The 21,080-nt window shown below is 49.0% G+C and overlaps 1 protein-coding gene across 1 annotated transcript in view; it reads left to right on the top strand.

Annotated features, from left to right (window-relative positions):
- The first annotated feature begins 278 nt into the window (after nt 1–278).
- The window catches only part of LNPK (lunapark, ER junction formation factor), a 31,194-nt gene continuing 10,392 nt past the window's right edge, over nt 279–21,080 (top strand). The window contains exons 1-11 of the mRNA XM_078609082.1: nt 279–643; nt 5,075–5,116; nt 8,071–8,258; nt 12,408–12,466; nt 13,427–13,467; nt 14,660–14,743; nt 15,135–15,177; nt 15,939–16,256; nt 17,106–17,211; nt 19,040–19,110; nt 20,041–20,244. Of these exons, the coding sequence (XP_078465208.1) occupies nt 614–643; nt 5,075–5,116; nt 8,071–8,258; nt 12,408–12,466; nt 13,427–13,467; nt 14,660–14,743; nt 15,135–15,177; nt 15,939–16,256; nt 17,106–17,211; nt 19,040–19,110; nt 20,041–20,244 (1,186 nt within the window). The 5' untranslated portion in view covers nt 279–613. The remainder of the gene's footprint in view (nt 644–5,074; nt 5,117–8,070; nt 8,259–12,407; nt 12,467–13,426; nt 13,468–14,659; nt 14,744–15,134; nt 15,178–15,938; nt 16,257–17,105; nt 17,212–19,039; nt 19,111–20,040; nt 20,245–21,080) is intronic.

Consider the following 21,080-nt stretch of genomic DNA (forward strand, 5'->3'; position numbering starts at 1 on the left):
ATTCGGTTTTTTTTAATTTCCACGTGGCCCTTCGTCGGCCTGCGTGACACACCCCTCGCGTGACGTCACCACGGCTCTGACGTACACACCAAATTCCACACAACTGACGCGCATCGGCATGCGATTCCGCGCCTCTCCATTGGCCAAATCGAGCGCCGTCCCCACCAACCACCGCTCCTGCCTTCCACTGCCCTTCCCCATTGGCTGTCGTTTCAACTCACACCGACGAATCGGCTTCGAGGACACAAGACCTCGCCGCTTATCCGTAGTGTGATTTCAAATCTCGAGTCCGCGCCCATTCGCTTGAAGCCCCCCCCCCGCCCGCCTGCGTCGTTGTGTACAGTGCGGACGGTGGGAATCAAAGTTAATATCCCACCACCACCAACACCACCACCACCACAACCAACCACTACCTTTACAATTCGTACAACTTTTGCTTCGTTCGTGAAGCGAGCCCAGAGATCTTCGCCCCGAGAAATATCTCCTCGGCCTTGTTTCGTGTTGCCAGCGTGGTGCTGGTGCTGGTGGTGGTAGTGGTGTGGGTGTCTTTCTCCCCCCACCACCATTCGCTTGTTAACAGCGGCAAGCGGCAGGCAGCAAGCGGCAAGCAGCGATGGGGGTCCTCGTCTCGCGCTTCCGAAGGGTGAGGCCGCAGGCTGCTGTTGCGTTCGGGAAACTTTCGGACGCGAATTGACGCTTTCAAGTTACAACGATCGGCGACGAAATAACGGCGACGTGGTGGGGGGGGGGGTCTTGCGATTGTGTGTGGGGGGTGTTGTGTGTGGGGGTTGTTTTGTGTGGGGTGTTGTGTGTGTGGGGTGTTGTGTGTGTGGTGTGTTGTGTGTGGGAGTGTGTGTGTGTGGGAGTGTGTGTGTGTGGGGTGTTGTGTGTGGGGTGTTGTGTGTGGGGTGTTGTGTGTGGGGTGTTGTGTGTGGGGTGTTGTGTGTGGGGTGTTGTGTGTGGGGTGTTGTGTGTGGGGTGTGGTGTGTGTGTGGGGGTGTGTGTGGGGAGCGGTGGGGAGCGGTGGTGTAGCGCTTACGCTGCTGAACCCGGCGACCCGGGTTCGATTCACCGCTCTTGGCCACCAACGCCCGCTGACGATTCATCTGAACCGGTCCCGGGCCCTCTCCTAGGGTTCGACTCGGCCTCAAACGAGTACCTGGTGTGGGTGTGTAAACATCGCCACTGGGGGAGACAAAGGCGGCCGGGCGTGGTGTTGGCCACACAACCCCCTTGTGTGTTGTGCCGGTCTTAATAGGTGCTCGCTAACAGCACTTGCCACAACATCTGTTAAGGCTACACGGGGGATCTTTGTCTTTGCATCGAGAATGTGTTTTGAGTTTAACCCACTTGTCCACAAAGTGGTACCTTATTTTACCGCCCAGAGGTGATTGTAATGGTGGTGATGGTTATTGTGATGTTGATGGGTGGTGGTAAATTACGATGCTGCTGGTGATGTGTGATGATGTTTAATTGGTGATGTCACCGTGGTGTCAATAGCAACAATAGAAACTGGTGATGTTTGGCAACATTGTGATGGTAATCATTTCTGCTGCTGATGGTGTTGTGACTGGTGATAGTGATGGTGGTGGTGATTATGTTGGTGGTGATGGTGGTAATGACGGTGCAAAGTGCACCTAGCATGGCACAAGCGCCGTGGTGACATCAGTGCCACTTAGTGGCGAAAGGCGGTTGTTGTTGGTACAGTTTTGATGTTATCTGATAATGGTGGAGTTGATAATTATGCTGCTACGTATGATAATTATGTATGGTGGTGCTGTTTGCTGATGGTGGTTATGGTAATATGTATGTTAAAAGGCATAGAGATGTCGATGTGATGATGAAAGTGATGATGCCAACTAAACAAACGTGCACATTTAAGGGCGCGTAAGAGCGCGGCTCATTTGCAGCCTGGATAATCTGCTTCCGGAGAATGGAGAGTTGTAAACTTAAATAAAAAATGCTCAAAGATTAGACTATAAACTATACTATTAGACTATTTCTAGTTTGCCTTTCAAGGCCCCCACTGAGCTACGTAGCTCTTTTTCAAAAGCGACGTGACCACGAATGTCTTGCCCACCGAATTGGCTGATCACGTGGACATGTCTAGCAGCCAAAGACTCTAAACGCGTGGTGATGTTGATTCTACTCTTAGGTTTTTTCGGTAAAGTCACGTAGGTAAAATAAATAATAAAAATAAATAATACAAATAATAATAGAAATAAAGTATTATGTTATTTTATTTCTAATATAATTTTTATTATTTATTTCTACCTATGTGACTTTACCGAAAAAACCTAAGAGTATGGATCATTGCAGTCACGAAAGTTTCAAATCTGAATGTTGACTCTAAATGTAGAGAGGAAAAACCGGAGGACCCGGAGAAAAATCCACGGGGAGAGAGAGAATATGCAAACTCCAAATATACAACAACAGGCGTCAAGGTTCAAACCCACGATCTCCTTGTATATACCGGGCGAGGAAATTAACAAAGCACGAGCCACCCCAGCTCCCAATCTCTCAACAATTGCCCCGTGCGACACACATCAACCAGACGGATCGTTGCTGGTTCCAGACAAACCCCGTGGCCCCCCTGCCCCTTGTAACGGAGTTGTAGAGCTTTGTGGCATTTCACACAACCGCGGCGTAGCGAGCGTAGCACGCTCTCGCTTTGCCTGCGCGGACCCCCACATGAGCTGGATACGTTAACGATGTGCTCGGGTCGGCGAGACATCGGGGAGACAGGTTGGCGATCGCTTTGCCCTCGGGGAAAGGCAGATTGGTCAGAGCCTACCTAGCATCGGTGGCAGGAGCGCGCAACTGACCGTGGCGGCGTTTTGAACGCCTTCCAGCAAGCACGCGGAGTCGCGTTGTTAGACGAGCATGCGGCAGGTGGTGAGGATTTATAAATGAAAGAAGGTGGGGGGGGGGTGTGTGCTGAGTTTGGGTTGGGTGGGTCAGTGGGTTGGTAGATAGTGGATGGGTGGGTGAGGGGAGTGAGTGGGGTTAGTGGGGTGGATGAGTGGGGTGGTGAATTGCTTCGTGGATGTGTTGATGGGTTGGTGGGTGTTGTTGGCACAGTAGGGGGCACAGGTGGTGCATTGGCCAATGATCTCAGTCAGTCAACTCATGGCACCTGGGGTCTGTCCCGTGACCTGCCAGCGGGCGTTCGACACTTCGCGTGGCCTTAACGTGCACGTAGCCTGGCACAGGCACCGTGGTGACGTCACCGCCACTTAGTTGCAAATGGTGGTTGTTGTTGGTGAGTGGGTCGGGGGTGTGGGTGGGTGAGTGGTTGGGTTAATGAGTTTGTGGGTGTGTAGCAGGCAAGGGGATTTGCATGAAATTTGTTATTGATGCCAGGAGGTGGGGGCGGGCTTGGGCATTTGGCAAAGGGGGCAGTGGGAGATTTGGCAAGTACATGGACACGTGTGAGAAGGGTAGGGCAAGAGTGGAGAACTTCCGGCTCCGAGGCCAAATACGGCCCTCGACTTAATTCCGTACGGCCCGTGGTTATGAAAGGCCCAATCACTTTAAATTGGCCCTCAATTGATATTTACCAATTGCTGCAAGCATTTTTTAGCCACGCTGATCGGGTACGAGAAGGCAGTATTTTGGACCTGGCAACAACAACACTGTGTTTACAATTCTGGCGCGCTCGGTCACTTTTGTCATTACGGCAAAGGCGGGCGCCGAAGCATTTGTATTAATTATTCGATTTCGACGAAGGTCGTGTTGATGTTTGACCTGCCACGGTTATGTGCGAGAGTCCCCTTGAGCCCTTGGGAAGGAAAACATACCCCCTCAGTATTTGGAAAGACGACACAAGAAGGTATTATGAGGAGGATGAGCCTCGAGTGATAAGGTCAATGAATAAATATTATTTAGTGATGCTTGCTATGGCTGTGAAGGAGCACAGTGGCTCAATGATTACTATTCTTTTTAAATCTTTTATATTAAGTTCGCTTGCTTGCTTGCACGCTTACGACCGTGCAAATTTTTCGGTCGTTTTTTAACCCACTTCCCGTGATCCAATCGAGCTGACATTTTGCACACAGACTCGTTGTGCGTGACAATTTATTTTCGTGAAAATAAATTCCATAACTTTACACTTTATAGGAAAAAAAAATTATATTTAATTACCAATTGCTTAATGGTGGCAGGCAATCATCTGACCCATAGGTGGCAGCCAGCTCAAGCCAGAGGACGAGAGGACTCTAGCCGCCACGCATATAAAGGATTTATAGTGAAAAACTTAGTTTTTACGGGTTAATTTTTTACTATTCCTGTCTTACCAGGTAAGGCCTACTGAGCTACATAGCTCTTGACCGCAGTTGACAGCCCAACGAAGTGGCTGATCTCGTGGACATTTATAGCAGCCAAATACTCCAAACGGACGTTGTTTATAAATGTGGAGGGAAAAACCCAGAGGATCCGGAGAAAAATCCACGCGACCACGGGGAGAACACGAAAACTCCAAATATACAGGCGTCAGGGTCGGGATCGAACCCATTATCTCCTGTATGCCAAGCGAGGAAGTTAAACATCTTGCCACAGTGCCATTGAAACTAGTGATCTGGGTTTCATTCCCGGTGACGGCTAACACCATTGGCGAGTGATATCCGAACCCGGGTCCAGCCCCCACCTCGGATCCTGGGTGATATCTATGGTGTACCTTTCTAATCCGAGTTCCTTCTTGTCAATGTCAAAATTCCTTCTCGTTCTCCCAGTTAATCCCACAATCTCTCTGCTTTGCTGTAATGCAACAAATGCACTTGCCAGCAAACTTGCTCTTAGCCGTGGGGCTGATGTGCCGAACAGGTTTGCATAGCTGCTGTTTTTGCGGTTGATATTTTAGGCCTTTTGCGATATCTGTGAATTGTAAAGTACTTAAATTAACATAAAACGTACAGGAGGATTATTAAATACTCTGTCTGGTAAAAAGTTATTTAGGCATCATATATCACCAGTGAAAGTTTGTAGAAGTCTAGCATAGAATATATAAATTGTAAAACACTTGAATTGATATGAACACAGTACATTACAACTTCTCTTGTTGTTGTTGTTGTTCCAGGCCAAGCCTTCTACCATACAACAGTTAGAATCACTGGAAAAGGTAAGGCAGTTCATTGAACTTACCACAAACTATCTTCATCATCATCATCTTCATTGCCTATCCATGGCATCACCACATCCCCACCATGGTCCTGTTATGCCACAATCCATATCTCTCCTGCACATTAACTCATCTCATCGCTCCATCTCCGCGGAGGTCACCGTATTGGTTGTGTTATCTCCCTTAGTTACTGCTCCCAACACCACTTAGTCACATATTCACTTTAAGATGTTTTCTTGTTCATGTTTTAGTTTTTTGTTTGTTGCGGTTGCACTCGATTCAAGAGCCGAATGGCTCACAGGGCTATACCTAATATCATCTCGTCTAGCGGCATGTGCTACCAATGCCCATTTAACTTTTGTGAAGTCATTGTGATGATGTCCTGATCCACAGTCTCTTACTGCTGTGATTCCAAACATACTAAACTAAACGACTTTATTTACCGGGTTAAAAGCCCAACTGAGCGATTAGCTCTTTTACAGAGGTGACCTGGCCACACGTGATAGCTCGTCGAAGTTTGCTTCTATCATCACACGTTGGAGTTTATAGCAGCAGCCAAATAATATAAACGCAACTTTCTAAAAGTGGAGGACGTAACCGGAGGACCTGGAGAAAAATCCACAGGGAGAGAGAACACGCCGCACTCCAAATATATACAGGTATCGCCAGGGTCGGGATCGAACCCGTGACTTCCTGCTTAGCAGGCGAGGGAGATAACATCTCGCCACCGCGGCGCCCGAAGATCTCTTTGCTTACACTTGATTCGGAGCTTTCGTGACTGCAGGAATGACTTTTTGGTTCTTTGGGTAAAGTCACGTAGAAAGAAAATAAATGAAATAATAGAATACGACGTTTCGATCGCAACACAAGCAATCATCAGGTACGAATGAATGAGAAAAACAAACCTAGTAAACTTAGAAATATAATACAAAACAACACAAAGCCGGCTAACATAACAGTCAACACCCTACCTGGTTGATTACGTTCTTCCAAAGGGTGCTAAATTTGAGAGAGAGACAAAACACAGACACGGAGACACATAGACAGACACAAGTAGAGAGAGACAACACAGAGACGCACAGAAAGAGACACACACATAGGCACACAGAGAAACAATGCATCTGTGTCGAGGCCTTAGCACACGTTTGTGCTTGTGTTCCATATTATCTGTCAATGTAATTATTTCTGAGCCATATACCAATAGCAGGTAAAACATATACACTGATGAAAACGTCATTCTTTTGGGCACATCTGTTGTGTTTCCTTTGTCAGTGTCCGCGCGTCTGGCACGCTTGCAGCTATGACGTACGGAACGGACCAAATCAGATTCCGCCCGACCACGCTGAGATTACTGAGCGGTTGCACAGCCTCTCGGCTCAACTGGCACCAGTCCACGTTGCAAGTCATTGCCTGTTTGGATTCCCACCCTCTGCTCATTCATGCTGCGACACAGCGTGGCATTTTGCTGTAAAGCATACACTTAATTAGACTCTGTAGTATCTTTTACGAGGTTCAGATTGTTCATTGCGGCATCACGTCCCGAGCTGCCAAACATGAAGGCAGTTTGCATTAACTAAGTTGCATGAAGTGATAACAACAAATTATATGTTAAAAGGGATCGCTGCCGTGCGGGGCGTGGTGGTTTTCACACCGCACTTGCAATGCAGAGGTCGCCGGTTTGATTCCATATCCCGAGGTGGGGGGGCAAAATTTGTACATCCCCCCCCCTCCTCCTCTGTCCATCCAGCAGTAGAAATGTGTGCCCAGCAGTTAACCCTTTCCCGTTTCGATGACGTACGTTTACATCAACGAAAAACGAAACTGGAAGAAAAACTAAGATAAAATAACCTTATCGGTACCGAGAGGCTCCCACAAGGCCATGCGGGAGGGCCTGTGGCACACTTTTGGCCTTTAGCAGTCTTGGAGTGTGGTCGTGTCGCTATGGTTCTCTGCCTCTCTAAATAAAATGAACGCTGAGCCGTTCGCACGTTCCGAGATTGAGAGGTGAACGGGACACCCACCCTGCAACTTGCAGACGTCTCTGAACGGGAAAGCGTTGATAAACTTTCGGATGAAGGCTCATCCGCACTGTCGGTTACGAGGTGTTTCTTCACCATACTTCACCACGCTGGCCAGGACAGGTTTGTGAAAGGATGTTCCAGCACCGGTTCGATTATCACTCACCACTGACATCAACCGTGGCCTGGAATCAAACTTAGATCACCGAGCTCATCTGACAATGCAATAACCTCCGCACCACCATTCCCACTGTGGTTAAAATACGACAAAATATTCATAATACACTGAGAGCCTATGAAACCACACTTTTATTCCTAACTGCTAATGACATGATAGCTGAAATTCACAAGCCTATCTTCTCCCGGTAGGATTTTAATAAACATTTATATTTAATTCCAAGACTATTACGTATTAATCCATAGATTAAGTTTTATGTTGGGAGGGGGGGGCATAGCCGATGCAATCACACGTCAAATATTGCATCATTATCAGCCATGATCATTCTACTGCTGGATGAAGGCTTCCCCAAGCCTCCGCTGCCAGCTGTAACGATCCACGCAGCAACCAATTTCGTCGCTCCATCTCCGCAGGGCGGCCCCGCCTTTACACGCCTTAAATTTTTTTTTTGCAGACTCTCCATTTCATTTGTACATAGGTGTGTCGAACTTCTTTTCGAAACCGTACGTAGCCAAAAAAACCAACAATCGTTTCAGTTTTAGTTTAACATCAACACCAAGGTGCTGCGACCGATCGCTATGAAAGCCTGCTCATCCGCCACGCTTTGCTGTGAATAACGCGGGATGAATAAGTCGACGGGTCGCGTAACCCACTGCGTACCATCGGGGAAAGGAGGCGGGGTCGGCCTTGGGCTCAAAAAACGCGGCGGTGCGCTTGCTTGCCCCCCTGCTTTGTTTTTTTACGCGGTTGGCGTTCAGGACATGACCGACTTGGAGGAGCGTAGCGAGAGGACGCAGCGCCTCCAGCGCCTGTGGATCGGCCGTCTCATCTTCTACTCGTCGGCCGCCTACATCGTGGCAGCCGCCTTCCTTTGGTTTTGGAGTTTCCCCAAGGAGTGGACGGACTGGATCTTCGCTGCACTGCCCTTGCTCCTATTTCCCGTCCTGTGAGTGTCACGTGCGGTGGTCGAGATGTTAACTACTCGCTCGCCCAATTATGTTAGCCGTGACCGGGACTGAAACCCAGGTCACCGGTTTCAATGGCACGGTGGCGGGGATGTTAGCTACCTCGCCTGGTATACGGGAGGTCGTGGGTTTGATCCCGATCCTGACGCCTGCTGTGTATTTGGAGTTTGCGTGTCTCTTCCCCCCGTGGTCACCTGGATTTATCTACGGGTCCTCCGGCTTTTACCCGCCACATTTAGAATCGACATCGCGCGTTTAGAGTATTTGGCTGCTATACATTTACACACGATAAGCCACTTAATTGGGCTATCTTTTGTGGCCAGGTCGCTTCTGAAAAGGAGTTATATGGCTCAGTGGGCTTTATCTGGTTAAAATAAAAATTGTTGTAGTTTCACAGTTTTATTAATTAATGCAAAAAATAATAATAACCCCCCCCCTTCCCAAGAAAGTGAATGATTTCCTGCCTCACTATAACGCGGTTTAATCACGAGAAATACGACCCCAGATTCGAACTCAAGCACCTCGGCGGAACCGGCTCAGCGCTGGCTCGTAGCTTCTCGAGCGTCCATCTTGCATCACGCGTGACGTTGTACACGTCAGCTTCGTCATCATCGGCATCATCGGCAGTCGTGGTCAATCCACTGCTGGAGGAAGGCCTCTGCTAGCCATCGCCGCTACACCATCTCTCGCTATTCTGCGATGTACCTATCCGCCGAGCTAGGTTTATAAACAAAACAAAACTTATTTTTGGTTCTTTCGGTAAAGTCACGTAAAAGGGAAATAATAAAGTAATAAAACATAATAAAATAATTCTGACTGAGAATTATTTTATTATGTTTTATTTTTATTACTTTATTATTTCCCTTCTACGTGACTTTACCGAATGAACCAAAAAGATGAATTTCCTGCAGTCACGAAAGCTTTAAATCGAAAAACAAAACTTTTTAATTTTACCAGGTAAGGCCCACTGAGCTATAGAGCTCTTTTTCAGAAGCGACCTGCCCACAGATGATAGTCAACGAAGTGGCTTATCATCACGTGGAAATTTATAGCAGGAACCAAATACTGAAAACGCGTGTTGATTAAAAATGTGGAGGGAAAAAGCGGAGGACCCGGAGAAAAATCCACACAATCACGGGGAGAACATGCGAACGCAAAATATACAGCAGGCGTCAGGGTTGGGATCAAACCCACAAGCTCCTATATACCAGGCGAGGCAGTTTACATTTCGCCACCGTTAACATAATAGCGCAGGGCCACGGGCATTTCTGCGTCGTACTTTTGTAAAAAAATTTTTAAATATAAGTTGCTTGACAAACGTGCCTTTTAAACTTTTGTCCCGTGGAACCGAGTTTCAAATCGCTGAACCTGAAAGCACAGCCTCCGAGTGAGTGGCCTTGTGCACTTGGGGCTTCAGATGTAATCTCAAGTATTTGCTTTTACGAGGGGTGATGTAAAGGTCTGTAGCCTGACACAGAAGGAGCTTAGGGGCGTCGCAGCGGAGAGTTGAACTTTCAGCCAGAAGTGCATTACACTCGAGATAAGCAAAACGTCCTGGCTTTTGATTGATTCCGACACGTTTACAGGCGTTTCGAGATCTTCTCGTTCGAGTGCCGAGTGAAGAAATGGAGACATCTGAGAAGTGTAGCGGAATCTGGAGAGAGAGAGAGAGAAAAAAATTGATGTTAAAAAAAAACGAAATAATTCGTAGAGACTTTCAAAATATTTGGCGTCTTAATAATGCTGCGGATTCATCGGTTGAAGTCGATTACTCCGCTCAATATGCAATAATATTGCGTGTAAAAAGATATAATGTGATTAATACAAATTGTATGCAAATGGTACGCTCGTATGCTAGCGGTGTACGTTCATGTAAAACACAAACAAAGAGAAATAATAACAAGCAAGGTGCTAAATACTCTTTGGTTCTTTCGGTAAAGTCACGTAGGTGAAAATATAAATAATAATACAAATAATAAAAGAATACAAATAAAAATGAAAATAATAAAATTAAATCACGACGTTTCGGAAGCAACACAAGCCTCCGTCATGTTTGTGTTGCTTCTGAAACGTCGTGATTTAATGTAGTTATTTTTATTTAATTATTATTATAATAATTTTTTATTTTCACCTACGTGACTTTACCGAAAGAACCAAAGAGTGTATGGATCCTTGCAGTCACGAAAACTTCAAATCTAGAATTAAGGTGCTAAATAATAACAGGCCTGGCTCCCAGTGCCCTCCGAGTGATTCCACGGTTAACGAACCGCTCGCGCGTTCCTCCGCCGGCGGTGAAGTGAGATGCGCGCGGTTTGAGGGGAGGGGTGAGAACCGAGAGTTCCTTTGTTGGCGGTGATTTAGGCCTTTGGGGCATCCACGGAGATGATTGATGACGACGACGATGGAGCAAAGTGCGTTCCACATCAACCACCGGAATTCGATTTTCAGCCACGGCTAACATCAATGGCGAGCGATATTTGAACTGGTCCTGCCCCCTCCCCGCACCACTTTACCAACAACCGGCACTGACCAGTGCCGGAAGTATGGACAAACGACCCCCATGACCGAGATGGCGTGAGAAGGCCTTCATCCATTGGTGGATTGACATGAGGTCGCCGTAACACGATCGCATTAATTGTATTGAATATAGAGTTGCGTGGTCTGAGAGTCGATGGATATTTTCATGCTCATCTCTGCAGCGTGCGTGCATAGTGACCAACACGGTGTGGTGGGAGGCCTCCGTTCCGCGTTAACATTGTCAAGGGCCAGGACACGTGTATATTTTAATGTTTCACCGTGGTTTTTTTGACGTTAATCATTTGCTGTCGTAAACATTTCCCTTTGATGTTATTTCCTCTGGCTCTGTTACAACGCTTCCGGTAGAAATTATGGCAATTAACTTTTTGTTACCGTCCAACTGTCGCACTTCGCCGTCTGCCACGGGTCGTAATTAGCCCTTTTATTTGACAGGCATCGCCAGTGTAATGGATGTATCATTAGTAAATAATTATCTTGTTTTCCCATTGATAACGACGTGTGCCCAATGGTAATCGTGTTGTATCATATTTTAATCTAATACATAGAGACCACTGCGACTGATTCCACCGATTGATGTAAATTCTAACCAGTGTTCTATAAGAGCTGTAAAGCTGAAGTTTGTGCACAATTATAGTCAAGTTGATGCTTATGGCGACAGCAAAAACGATTGGAATGTTGGGTCCACATAAAAGGAGGGCACGGAGGTCGCCGATTGGTTCACTCACGGGGCAGCCTCGGCCTGGAGCTCCCCATCACTGCTCCGATTCTCGCGCTCAGCACTCGCATGGAGCTCTGTGATCATCATCATCAGCAGCCGTAGTGATGGACCAAGTAAATCGCCCCCCCTCGGAGTGTGACGCGAAAGCCGCTAGAAAGCCGCGGGCAGCATGCTGACGTTTACGAGTATAGATTATATATTGTACTGGTTTATAATATAACAATAGTGCTGACGGTGTCGTTTGGAGGATGACGTTTCGCCAGTAATTACAACTAGCTTCAGGCGATAGCCTGATGAAGCTAGTTGTAATTATTGGCGAAACGTCGTACTCAGTTTGTAAATGTTGTGGCTTGGCTCTCCATCACACCGGTGTGCTGTACTGGTGACAAATTGGCACGTTCTGTTTACGTAACAACCCTTACTAGTTGGCTGTGTCGGGTGGTGGTGGGTTTTAACGACACTTATATATTTACGCGATTTAACTCAAAACAACCTCTATTATGGGTGATATTGGTCGCGACAGCCGACGTTTTAATTTTCCATTTGTGCATCAGGTTATCGGCACCTGCAGCAATGGTTTGTGCAGTGGATGCGGTTTCGGGTGAGCTGACGTTAGCCGTCGATTCATCGAACCGCACCGCGTAGGTTTTTTTCTCGGTTTGTGCCGCATCACGTCTCTCCGATTGCGTCTGCGCGTTGCGCCGCGCGCGCCGTTCGGCACGATGTCCGACGCTCCGCTCCACGTGCCGAACGACGCGTGGCACATTCCGAAAGGACGTCGGAAAGCGCCGTACATCGGACGTTCGTGGGTAGTGATGGCGATTCCCTTGCACGCTTCCTGCCTGTACCATGCGCGTGCATCGTTCTCTTGCAGAGTGTGGCTACTCAAGAGGTTTATGTGCTGGTGGTTCGTGAGAAGGACGCAGAGCAACTGTGAGTGTGCAGTTTAACCGCGGTTTTCATTCAGTAAAGTCGGTGGGCTGGTCGCGTTTGGTGGCGTTTAGTGTGGGTACAATATGTCTGGCCAGCGTAGAAGGCTAGGTCATGTATGTATCTTGAACTTCTTTTGCACCGTACGGAGCCAACCGCGCTAATCGGGAGGTGCGGGGGAAGGACTGCAAGATCAACTCAGATAGCCCTCCAGCGGGGCTATCTTGTCGTTGAAGGCCTTTCAATCAGCAGTGGCACGAGCAAGAAATTGCGGGGTTGTGCCTTTACCTACAGTATAATTCCCCACACTTGTCAGATGGAGATATTTCAGTGGTTTGTAAATTCAGCATGGGGTTTTTAGAACTCTTATTGTGCTTTGTTAACAGCCTTTCTCAATGCCTGTTGCAGTTGGTATGCTACTTGATGATCCATCTCTGTCCATTGGTTCTGTACTGTGTTGAAGTTCAAAGCTCCGATGCTCGCTCAGTGGACAGGCTTCTAAGTTAGTCGTTAATATGGCACCGCAAACCACCATGAGATCTCTTTTTTCAAACGTACGATTCGATTTTTAGTTTTGTGTGTTGAGATTCAAACTAAAATGATGATGGTAATGACTTTGATTTGAACCATAAAGCTGCCTTAATATAGTCCTGCAGTGATGACTCATGTCCACATTCTTGTTTGCTTATGAGTTATAAATGAGACCACTATGACAGATAATAATAATCATATCTGCCCAACATTGTAACCGTCAGCAAGAACAACAGTTTTAGAAAATAGCTTACCATGGATTCTAAGCGTCACGTGGACTACAAGCTGAGAAAAGCCCTTCTCGTTACGTGAGCTCCGGACCATTGCACTTCCCAACGGAGTGTGGAAGTGCAAACAAAAAGATGTTGCTTCGTGATGGATTTGAAGTGCCCGTCGTCCGCTTCGCCAACCATGCTCTGTCTCCTTTCACAGACACTGCTCTAGAAGGGCTCAAGGAGAAAAAGCGGAAAATCGTGAGTGTGCGCCGCCATTGCGATTTACGGCTTTGGGAATGGGAGAGGGATGATGCGTCGTATTGATACGGACTAATGGAAGGGCATTACAAACGGACCCGCGGTCCGGCCGTAAATCACCAGCGCAGGGTAACGAAGGCACGGCCAATGCGAATTGTTTCTGTACATCGTGGGCGGGGGAGGCAGGCGGGGGGGGGGGTGCTTTTCCTTAACCACGGCCAGAGTCGGATGCTTAATAACATTTGGCAGGCAACAAAGACAAAGATCCCCTGTGTATTGCCTCTTAACCGACTTTTGGGGCAAGTGCTATTTGCGAGTACCGATGAAGGCCGGCACGGCACACGAGGTGGGTATGTGGCCAACCCCACGCCCGACCGCCTTTGTCTCTCCGGTAACAATGTTTACATGCTGCACAAAGTACACATTTGAGGCTGAGTCGACCTCGGGGAAGCCCACGACCAGTTGAGACAATCGTGACTGTTTATGGCCGTGAGCAGGAATCAAACTCGGGTCGTCCGTCGGGTTGGTAGCGCTGCTGACCACTGCTCCCACCACTCCCTGCGCCCTCGCATGCCCCCCACTCACTCTCCCCCCATCGTCGCGCTCCCTTTCCACAAATCGCTGTATCTTTGCTCTCGTGTCAACCGCGGGAATCGAACGGAGGTTGCCGTGGTCTGTGACGGGTGCGCTAACCAAGGCGCCACCACTCCCGGCTGAACCCATATTAGAGGTTTTTTTGGGTTGGATCACGTAAATAGAAATGTGTCGTTAAACCCGCCACCACCCGACACAGCCAATTAGTAAGGTTTGTCACCTAAACAAAACATGACAATTCGTTGAACTAGTAACTAATTGGCATATTTTATATTTAAGCAATATAACCCATAAAAAACTATTGTAGATAATATTGGTCGCGAAAGCCTACGTGTTAAACTGAACCCATATTTAATACGAAAACACGATTTCCGACCAAGCTCAATACGCACCTGGCGGGTTAAACTTTTTTTGCAGCAGCAGCGAATTCAAATTTTGCTGGGTGAATTAGTTTTTTTTGTTCCCTTAAATGTTTTGATCAACTCTAATAAAGAAGTGGCTTCACTGGACGGGGAGTCGCGGCTCAAACGGCGGTGGCGGTGCTGATCCCCTCCCTCCCCCTCCCTCCCCCTCCCTCCCCCTCCCTCCCTTGGCGCAGCTCGAGGAGGTGATGGAGAAGGAGACCTACAAGACGGCAAAGGAAATCCTGGAGAGATTCGATTCGGAGGCGAAGAAGGCAAAGGTTTCTCAAACCATTCCCGTTACACGGCGCACATTCCGATGGCTGTGCCCGTAAAAGTGGGGGGCCCTCTTTTAAAGCAAAATACTATATTCTCGTTAAATATATTATATATTGCGAATCCCACATACAACACCTATACTAAGCCAATTGTAAGCAACGTTCAAATGCTACGTTCTGTGAAAAAAAAAATGGTTCTCTTTAAAATGAAAAGACTATACTCCCGTTAAAATATATATGTGATTTACGCAAACAGCGCCAATGCTAAGCCAATTGTGGGCAGTGTTCTCCGGATGCCATGTGCTTTATGGCAGGGCCCCGTGTTCTATTTGTTTTACTGTATCCCCCGTCGCATTAGGAATCGGTAATAACTCACGACTTGATGTCGTTTTAGGAGCTGGAGCAAGCTGCCATCGCCGCAGCGTCAGCCGGGCAAGGTGTGTGTTGTGCGAGAGTCTTAAAATGTGCTTGTTTATCGGGGAGCATGTGGATTTTGTGGTGGGTGTTGTTATTGTCTATCAAGCCAGCAACTGCTGAGACCCCAGGTTCAAACGCTGGACGGGAATTGTACTCGGACTGGCAGGTTTGTCGTGCGCCGTGTTAGCCCCTGTGCCACGACTCCACCCCGGGTTGCTTAAGAGTGGGGGTTGTGGGTGGGGTTCATATTGTTTGTGCAAGGGATAATTAACGCTGTTGAGATCCCGCGTCTAAATCCGGGTTTCGGCTGCCCACGATTAAACGGGGTTGATGATCGTCTCAAACTTGGTCACTAATGACTGCAAAAAAATTAACCCGTAAAAACAAAGTTTTTCACTATAAATCCTTTATATGCGTGGCGGCTAGAGTCCTCTCGTCCTCTGGCTTGAGATGGCTGCCACCTATGGGTCAGATGATTGCCTGCCACCATTAAGCAATTGGTAATTAAATATAATTATTTTTTTCCTAAAAATTGTAAAATTTTGTGAAAAAAATTTCACGAAAATAAATTGTCACGCACAACGAGTCTGTGTGCAAAATGTCAGCTCGATTGGATCACGGAAAGTGGGTTAAAAAACGACCGAAAGATTTGCACGGTCGTAAGCGCGCAAGCAAGCAAGTGAACTTAATATAAAGGATTTTAAAAAAGGCGTGAAATTAACGTTTTTTCAAGTCGACGGTTCCGAACCTCTACGACGCTATCTCGTCTCCGCGTGTCCAGAGCTGCGTCAGCGCACGCCGTCGCAGCGGGGCGTCAACGACCCCCCTGCGGTATCGTCTCCGCTCGGACCTCACCCCGGCCCCCCAATGCAGACTCCCGGCAGAGGCCCCCCGGGACCCCCATCGGCGGGCAGAGGGGGGAGCCCCAGCGCGCCGAGCACTCCCGGGGGTCCTGGGACTGCTCCCGGGGGCCCCCCGGAAAAGGGGTTGCTGGCGGGGGTGGGGGGCGCGACGGGGGCTCTTGCGCGAAGACCCAGCAGCCATGTTGCCGCCACCACTGCTGCCGCACACGCGGGTTTCTTTCCGCCCCCCCACCTTGGTAAGGCTTGGGTTTTGATGCCCCGTTGGTTTGCATGATGCTCTGCTTGGTTTGAACGCCACCAAGTCCTCGCTCAATGCGTCGTCGTTTGCACTGCGACGATTTTTCCGCGACGAGGACAGTGCTTCCGTTGGGGAACGCTTTTCCGCGGAACGCACGCACCGTTATCACGCGGTTTCTGAGCGGCAGACGACAGCGAGCTACAGTTGATCACCGATTATCCGGCGCCGCGCGAATATTCGGCTTCGAACATCCGGCAGCCTCCTGCTGATCCGGCAAAACCGCTCCAAAGGCTGTACCAGTCCAGCGATGAACAGGAGTGTATATTCTTAGGTTTTTTCGGTAAAGTCAGGAGTGTAGTTGTACCTCCATCACCCCATGCAGACTCTTTGAGATTGGAGTGGAAGGCACAGTGAATACAGTAACTTTTTACAGTATCATATTTATTTTTGTCTATTTGTATGTTGATACCAATTTGCTATAGTAAACAAATCTTAAACACTCAAAAACAGACACAACACCTAAAACATAATGTTATGCAAGAATGTGCAAAAATAAGTTATTTTAAATAGTGATGTGATTATCCGACATTTTGGAAAATCCGGCGCCCCCTTCCCCCCCGTACCTGCCGGATAACCGATGAGCTACTGTACTTCCTTGAGCTGCACGGTTGAGAGTTACAGTGATGCAGCAACGCTGCGACGTACCGTCGGTTATTTCTCCTTCCTGTGTGTGTGTGTACCTACATTGTAACTCACAAAACGTAATCGTTGCTGCATTAGTTATGGGGAAATTGTTTTCGCTGAACGCGTGTACATTTGCCGTGTGTGTGGGCGTGCGGACGTGTAGGTATGCACCCGCCTGGGCCTCCCCTCCCCAGGCCCGTGCTGCCTCGTGAGCGCGGCGTTGCCGACCGCGTCATCGAGTACCTGGTGGGCGATGGCCCTCAGAACCGGTGAGTGCTCGTCGCACTCTCCCACAGAGGCCCCATCGTCTTCATGCATCACCCGTGTACCTCTGTCAGTCCCTCCGTCTTTCCCTCTCTCCGTCCCGCTGTGTGCACGCCTGTTTATCTGTTTGTCCATTCGTCTGTTTGTCTTTCTGCCTGTTCCTCGTTTCTCTGTCGGTATGTCTGGCTGTTTGTCTGCCCATCCGTCTGCCTGTCTGACTACCTGCATTGCCCCTCTATCTGTATGTATGGCTGTTCATCTGTCTGTGTCTTGTCTCCACCTCTTGAGACTCGGTGAAGATTTCCTGGACGGATATAGGACATCGATATTATTACTGCAGTGGTATTGATGCACGGTATTATAGTGCTGCGTGTACACTCCAGTCCGTGATAATACTTCAGGCTGTTTGCGCAGGACAGCCCTTCATGAAAATGAGGAACTGACACAGCCCTAAAAGCCTTCATAAAACAATTGGGGTCATAAACCGTGTTTAAAGAAGTCCCCAACAGCTGACGAAAACACATCGCAGTTAACATTGTGGCATTCCCTCCCCCAATAACACTGCGTGGCCGGAATGCGTGTGTCATTGTAAGCACGTGGCGTGTTTACCATTTTATATTCTTAGGTTTTTTCGGTAAAGTCACCGTGTAGGTAAAACATCAAAATTAATGAAAATAAAATAAAATAAAAACAAACATCACGACGTTTCGGAGGCAACACAAGTCTCCGTCATCAGGTGGGACCGTCACAGCCGAATTAGCTGCATCGAGTGAGGCAATGATTCAAGAAGTAATCCCTTATAAGCAAGTTGAAGGGGGGAGGAGAGGGGGGGGGGAGCTCATCAGAATGTGGTAGCCAATGAATGGAACGTATCGGGAGGGAGGGGGGCGGGGCTCAAAGACAGCACGGAGTGCTGCCACCCCCCTCGCCCGCTTCCCCACACCCCATGCAACACGGCGAAAGGCCCCGATTTACGTCGTTTTGCAAATACGTCGCTAATGTATGAATACCGCTACCATATTTTCCGTCGGCTCGACCCACGCACGCTTACGTCGCTGACTGCGTCGTCTGTCCTTTCCCGTCTCCGTAGCCTCTCCGCCTCCACCACCTATCCTGTAGGGCGCCACGGTGGCGAGATGTTAACTTTCTCGTCTCGTATCCAGGAGGTCATGGGTCATGAATTCGATCCCGACCCTGACACCTGTATATTGGAGTTTGCATGTGTCTCTGTCTCTCTCTCTCTCCCCGTGGTCGCGTGGATTTTTGTCCGCGTCCTCCGGTTTTTCCCTCCACATTTAGAAACATGCGCTTAAAGTATTTGGCCACTGCTAAAAATGTCCATGTGGTCAGGGTAGCTTCTGAAAAGAGCTGTATAGCTCAGTGGGCCTTACCTGGTAAAATAAAATTATAAAAAAGTTTCTCAATTACTTTGTTACGTTTCGATATTCGTCCTCGCACCTTTGAGGAACGCATCCCCCGCCCGACGTAAACCGCGGTATCGCTGTACAACTCAACATGTGATTAGTTCTGGTCTCATTGAAAGTCCCGAGTGTAACATTAGCGTGAGATTTCTAGGCATTTACAAGTCGTCGACTCTCACCTATGTGGAGCGCAGTTCGATGTCCTGTATCGTCGGCATGTGCGTCACATTTAAAATTTTCTATAGGGGTATTTGTCATTACAAAGCAATCGTTTCAATAAATTAATGGATCGTTAACGAAGTGCCCGGTTATATGAACGGCAGATATTGAACGTTTCTAAGATTGGTTTCCATTCACTGTTTAGTTTGAATCACCGTGTGTGTGTGTGTGTGTTTACTGTCTGGTACCCCAGGTACGCTCTCATCTGCCAGCAGTGCTTTTCTCACAACGGGATGGCGTTGCGAGAAGAATTCGAATACATAGGTGGGTTTCCCCAACAGGTGCCCTTCACATTACCAATAGTATTGTTTATGCTTGCCTTCTGTGTGGGCCTCCTGTGTGGCCTCATCGACAGCCCGTGTGTGTGTGTGTGTGACGTGGGGAGTGGTGGCGCAGAGGTTAGCGCGCCGGGAATACGAACCTGGCTAGCCGAGTTCAATTACCGCTCACGGTCAACTCCGGTGCCGAATATCTGAACCGGTCCTGGGCCTCCCTTAGCTCAACTCAGCCTTAAATGAGTAGCTGCTGTGATGTGTAAACATCGCCACCGGTGAAATAAAGGCGGCCGGGCGTGGCGGTGGCCACCTACCCCCTCGTTTAAACATCGCACCAGGTGCTCATTTGAGGCTGAGTCAAGCTAGGGGAGGAGGCCCAGAATCGGTTCAGATAATCGTCACTCGTGTTGGTGGTGGCCATGAGCGGGAATCGAACTCGGGTCGCTGGGTTCGTGGCGCCAGTGCGCTAACCCCTGCACTACCGCCCCCCACCGTTGACACATGCACACACTGACACACACACTGACACACAACAACAACACCCGCTATTCTCCACTAAGTGGCGGTGACATCACGCACTTTGAGGCCACATGAAATATCGAAGATTTTCTGACAGAAGGGCACGGGACAGACTCACACACTCGCACACAAAGACAGAGATCCCCCATATAGCCTTTAACAGACTGTTGGGGCAAGTGTTGTTAGCGAGCACCTATGAAGGCCGGCACGGCACACGAGGGCGGGACGCCCAGGACCGGTTCAGATAATCGTCACTGGTGTTGGTGGCTGTGAGCGGTAATCGAACTCGGGTCGCTGGGTTACACACTGACACGCGCTCATCAGGCTGCCGATCGACCAAGTCGACCAATCGTCCCAGCTGTAGGCGATGACACACAGGCGCGTGTCTCGTCCCCCGCAGCGTACCGCTGCGCCTACTGCTTCTCGCTGAACCCCGCGCGGCGAACGCGGCCCATCGCCCCACGCTTCGGGGACTCGAGGGCCCAGGCCCAGCCACAATCTCGCCCCGGCTTCAACACCGCCGCCACCGCCGCAGGGCCTGCCCCAACCGCGGCCGGAGCAGACGGCGATAAGGCGGCCCCAGCAGTGGACGATGCAGCGTCCGGTGAGTTAGTGAGCGCGTGCGCTGGTTGTCGTTGTCGTGGTGTGTCCGTGTGGGTGTATCTGCGTGGGTCTGTCCTGTGATCTGTCAGCGAGTTTTCGACACTTTAAAGTGCACCTGGACTGGCACTGGCGCCGTGGTGACGTCGGCGGGTATTGGTATCGGCTGATGTGGTATGGGAGGATGTGGAGCTGAGTGCACCCATTCCCAGCGGTGTCAAGATCGACCTCTCTGGAGGAGGCTCGTGAAGGGACCCGACTGGGCAGTTTGAGGCAGTCGCCCTCCAACATCAGTGAAGGGCGGCGGAGCGATGCCCACAACAACGAGCAGCGCGCCGGGCTGCTAAATGTTGACACCGTGTCGAGCACCGGTGGTGCATCTGCCAGTCATCTCAAGTCCTGTAACTTCCTGCCGGCGTGACTTGCATCAAGTGGCCTCGCGATGTAGTGATGCCATTGCCACTTATTGGTGAACGGCTGCTGGTGTGTGTCTTTGTTTTTGTGTCTATACGTGTCTGCGCGAGTGTCTTCCTGTGTGCAAGTCTGTGTGTATATGTGAGTGAGTATACGGGCGTGGTGCTGGCCACCCACTCCCTCGTGTGCTGTGTCAGCCTTCACAGGTGCTACTCGCGAATAGCACTTGCCCCAAAAGTCTGTTAAGGCTATACTGGGCGGGATCTTTGTCTTTGTGTGTGCAATCTCATGACCCTCCTACCGGCGAGTCTTCCACAACTTCACTTAAATTTCGATTTAAAGCTTTCGTGACTGCAGGGATTCATCTTCTTGGTTCTTTCGGTAAAGTCACGTAGAAGGGAAATAATAAAATAATAAAAATAAAAC

Source organism: Lampetra planeri, chromosome 31, assembly GCF_965212315.1.
Source record: "Lampetra planeri chromosome 31, kcLamPlan1.2.h2, whole genome shotgun sequence".
NCBI lineage: Eukaryota > Metazoa > Chordata > Hyperoartia > Petromyzontiformes > Petromyzontidae > Lampetra > Lampetra planeri.